At 34.1% G+C, this 3,606-nt stretch overlaps 1 protein-coding gene across 1 annotated transcript; it reads left to right on the forward strand.

The window, feature by feature from the left end:
* Positions 1-1,951: 1,951 nt before the first annotated feature.
* Positions 1,952-3,155, forward strand: LOC145017571 (transcription factor SRM1-like). Its single transcript, XM_078975577.1, has 2 exons — positions 1,952-2,533; positions 2,639-3,155. The coding sequence occupies exons 1-2, from the start codon at positions 2,142-2,144 to the stop codon at positions 2,925-2,927; spliced, it is 681 nt and encodes a 226-aa protein (XP_078831703.1). The 5' UTR covers positions 1,952-2,141; the 3' UTR covers positions 2,928-3,155.
* The last annotated feature ends 451 nt before the right edge of the window (positions 3,156-3,606 follow it).

Raw genomic sequence — 3,606 nt, forward strand, 5'->3', positions numbered from 1 at the left:
ACAAAAATAAACAAAATTATAGTCTAAATTCATCTACAAACTATAAACTAAGTATTGGAAAAAACTGAGGTCAATCTGACTTAAAACGAATGAATTATGGGTGTTTAAAAAACGTCACATATTACAAAATCTTGCTGAAAAGCTGAATTTTTTCAACTTTGATAGCTCTACTTTGAAGGATTGTAACTCGGTGAATATAATACCAAAATAAACAAAATTATAGTCTAAACTCATCTACAAACTGTAAACTATATATTGGAAAAACTGGAGATCAATCCGACCTAAAACGAATGAGTTATGGGTGTTTAAAAACCATCACTGATTACAAAACCTTGCTGAAAAGCTGAATTTTTTCAGTTTTGATAGCTCTACTTTGAAGGATTATAACTCAGTGAATACAATACCAAAATAAACAACATTATAGTCTAAGTTCATCTATAAACTTTGAACTAAATGTTGGAAAAAACCAGAGGTCAATCCGACTTATAACGAATTAGTTATGGATGTTTAAAAAATGTCACAGATTACAAAATCTTGCTGAAAAGCTGAATTTTTTCAGCTTTGATAGCTCTACTTTGAAAGATTGTAACTCAGTCAATATAAAATCAAAATAAACAAAACTATACTCTAAATTCATCTACAAACTGCAAACTAAATGTTGGAAAAGACCGGAGGTCAATCCGACTTAAAACGAATGAGTTATAGGTGTTTAAAAAACATCATAGATTACAAGTCCAATCGGTTCTAAACCCGGTAAAAACCGGACCGAACCGGATAGAAATCTTAGAACCGAGAATCGGCCCAGGGGTCCAAAAAAACAGTCTGGTCCGGTCCACCGGTCCAAATGCTCACCCCTATCACATTCCGTGGGGTTATTGAACTTGTTTCACCCCTAAAAGCCTAAGCAATAGTTAGTTGTAAGTTGTGCTCTATTAAAGTATACTAGTTGAAAGATATGTATTTTTAAGTGTTTAATATTAGAGGGTTGTAATTAAAAGCAGAAAAAAGTAGGTATGTGACGTATATATGATATGTGGGATGAAAAAGTAAGGAAGAATGGAGTCATTCATTATTATTTATAATGTTATTGTATAAATTTTAATAGATTATATATATAATTAAATCTTATTGATCTTATGGATGCTAAACTTTAGTGGATTACACTTTTGACCAATTAGTTCATATATTTTGGCAACTTTCATCTCTCTCCTAAGATTTTGACATACAGTAACCTTCGATGTTATTTTGGCCTTATATTTTTGCCAACTTTCGTCCGTCTCTTAAGATTTGACATGTGACTAACCGCATATTGCATATAGTTAATTAACACCTTACAAATAGTATATTTTCTATTGTTTGAAGTTTTGCCACGAAAGTTTCAAGACTATCAATTTTGGTTTCTCATCATCTTTTTATCATATTAATTTATGGAGTTGACATTTTTGGTCCATCGGTTTCGATTTTCTCTATTATTAGCCAAAAATGTTTTAAGAGTTTATCACTTTTGGTCAATGATATTTACAAAATGTGACACTCTAAGTTTTTTGCCACATTAGTTTGTGAAGTTGATGTTTTTGGTCCCTTATTTTTGATATTTTACTATACAACCATACTTTCCTCAAACCATTTATATACATACAAAATAGAAACAACAAACAAAAAAAAACATTAAAGAAACACCAAATTATTTAAACATGAAAAAAAAAATCAGACCGCCTTAAAGCAGGGATCACTCATAGTTTCAATGAAATCATGTCATTATACTTTTATTTAAATAAAATACATTAGGATAAAATACAAAACACTATTTTTGCACAATAAAATATATCAAAAATCTACAAAATTAAACATAATCTAAAATATTTATTTTGATTAATAGTCATAGTAGAAATATTTTACGGCTACAATTGCACATATAAATACGCGCACGGATTCACCAACCCATCAACGAATTCATTAATTGTAAGCAAGAAAAAGTGTTCTTAGAAAAACCAAACTACACAACCCTCAAATCCCTCACCCCAAATCCATTCACAAACTCAATCACTAAAATCTAGAGATTATAAACTTTCAAGTCGAAGATTTAGAGGTAGAAACCCCCAAAATCCCTATCAACCAGTTCCCAGACCGATTCAATTTTGATGTATCATCAAGACACCGACTGGGCAATCGACGCCGCGGCGGCGGTAGCGGCGGAGTCTACATGGTCACGATACGAAGATAAGTTGTTTGAGGACGCGTTGGTGATGTTCCCAGACGATGTAATCGGACGGTGGCAGAAGATCGCCGATGCGGTGCCGGGTAAGACGGCGGAACAGGTCAGAGCTCATTACGAGGTGTTGGTACATGATTTGCTTCAGATTGATTCCGGTCAAGTGGAGTTACCAAGTTACGCCGATGATGGCGACGAGTCGTTTCTGAGTTGGGACCCCGAGTTGCGCGCGAGTCAGATCTCGTTTGGAATGACAAAAGGATCTAAACATGGAGACGGTGAAAGAAAGAAAGGGACACCATGGACCGAAGAAGAACACAGGTACTTTCCGCTTACTTACTTAATACATTTTGATCAATTCAATTCAATTCCCCCATTTCATATCCCAATATCGTGATTTCGATTCGAATTGTCCTTTCTCAACAGATTATTCCTGATCGGACTGCAACGGTACGGAAAGGGCGACTGGCGGAGCATTTCAAGAAACGTTGTCGTTTCACGGACGCCAACACAAGTCGCTAGTCACGCTCAGAAGTATTTTCTCCGGCAGAATTCGATGAAGAAAGAAAGGAAAAGATCAAGCATCCATGACATCACCACCACCACAGACACCATCTCGGTGCCGCCACCGCCACCACCATCGACGAACTTCCAAGGAGGAGCAACACCGCAATTGGGGTATGAACGTCAACAAAACTTTGGCTACCCTATGTAAAATTAAAGCTTAAACATCCGTACAAATTACAAAACTAGCCATACATATAATAGGACAAATTTACCCTCCCATTTTAACATTCCAATATAAATTTGTAAAGTTTTAGTTTTTTTGAGAGTTTGAGACAAAAGAGATTTAGATATATTAGAGTATTTAGGGTGTTTGGATGTGAATTCTAGTGTGATTAATGTAGTTTTAAAACTCGGAATCAAACAATTATTTTATTAATTGTTATGATTAGTTTGATAAGTTTATATTTATAGTACGGAGTTGAATGGAATATATTATGGGGATTGAGTATTTAATCTTTTAATTTAAGTTTTCAAGTTTTATAAAAATTGTGAATACCAAGACAATAGAGACATTGGAGATAGAATGATGTTGATGGCAAAAATTGGAGATTTTGACTATTGGATAAGTCATTGACTTGTGAAAATGAAATATTTTTTTGGCTCATTCTACCATATTCGGCTGTTCGCAATCAAAATCTATTTTTCTTCCCTTGCAAGTACTTCAAGATTTGGTAGTTGTTCATTTTCATGTGTTTGGTTGTTGGATTAATAACATTTTACTTGGGGTGTATTTTGTTTAATGTCGTTTTCAATATTTGTAGTCATCTTTTGTATATTACGACAGATGTGTAACCTCTTTGAATGTGTGGTTGTTGTCATTGATTGAT

The sequence above is a fragment of the Lactuca saligna genome, chromosome 9 (genome assembly GCF_052625555.1).
Source record: "Lactuca saligna cultivar CGN05327 chromosome 9, ASM5262555v1, whole genome shotgun sequence".
NCBI lineage: Eukaryota > Viridiplantae > Streptophyta > Magnoliopsida > Asterales > Asteraceae > Lactuca > Lactuca saligna.

Coding starts and splice junctions, on each gene's coding strand:
- LOC145017571 (XM_078975577.1), top strand. CDS start 2,142: ATGTATCATCAAGACACCGACTGGGCAATCGACGCCGCGGCGGCGGTA. Junction 2,534..2,638: donor TGGACCGAAGAAGAACACAG/GTACTTTCCGCT, acceptor CTTTCTCAACAG/ATTATTCCTGATCGGACTGC.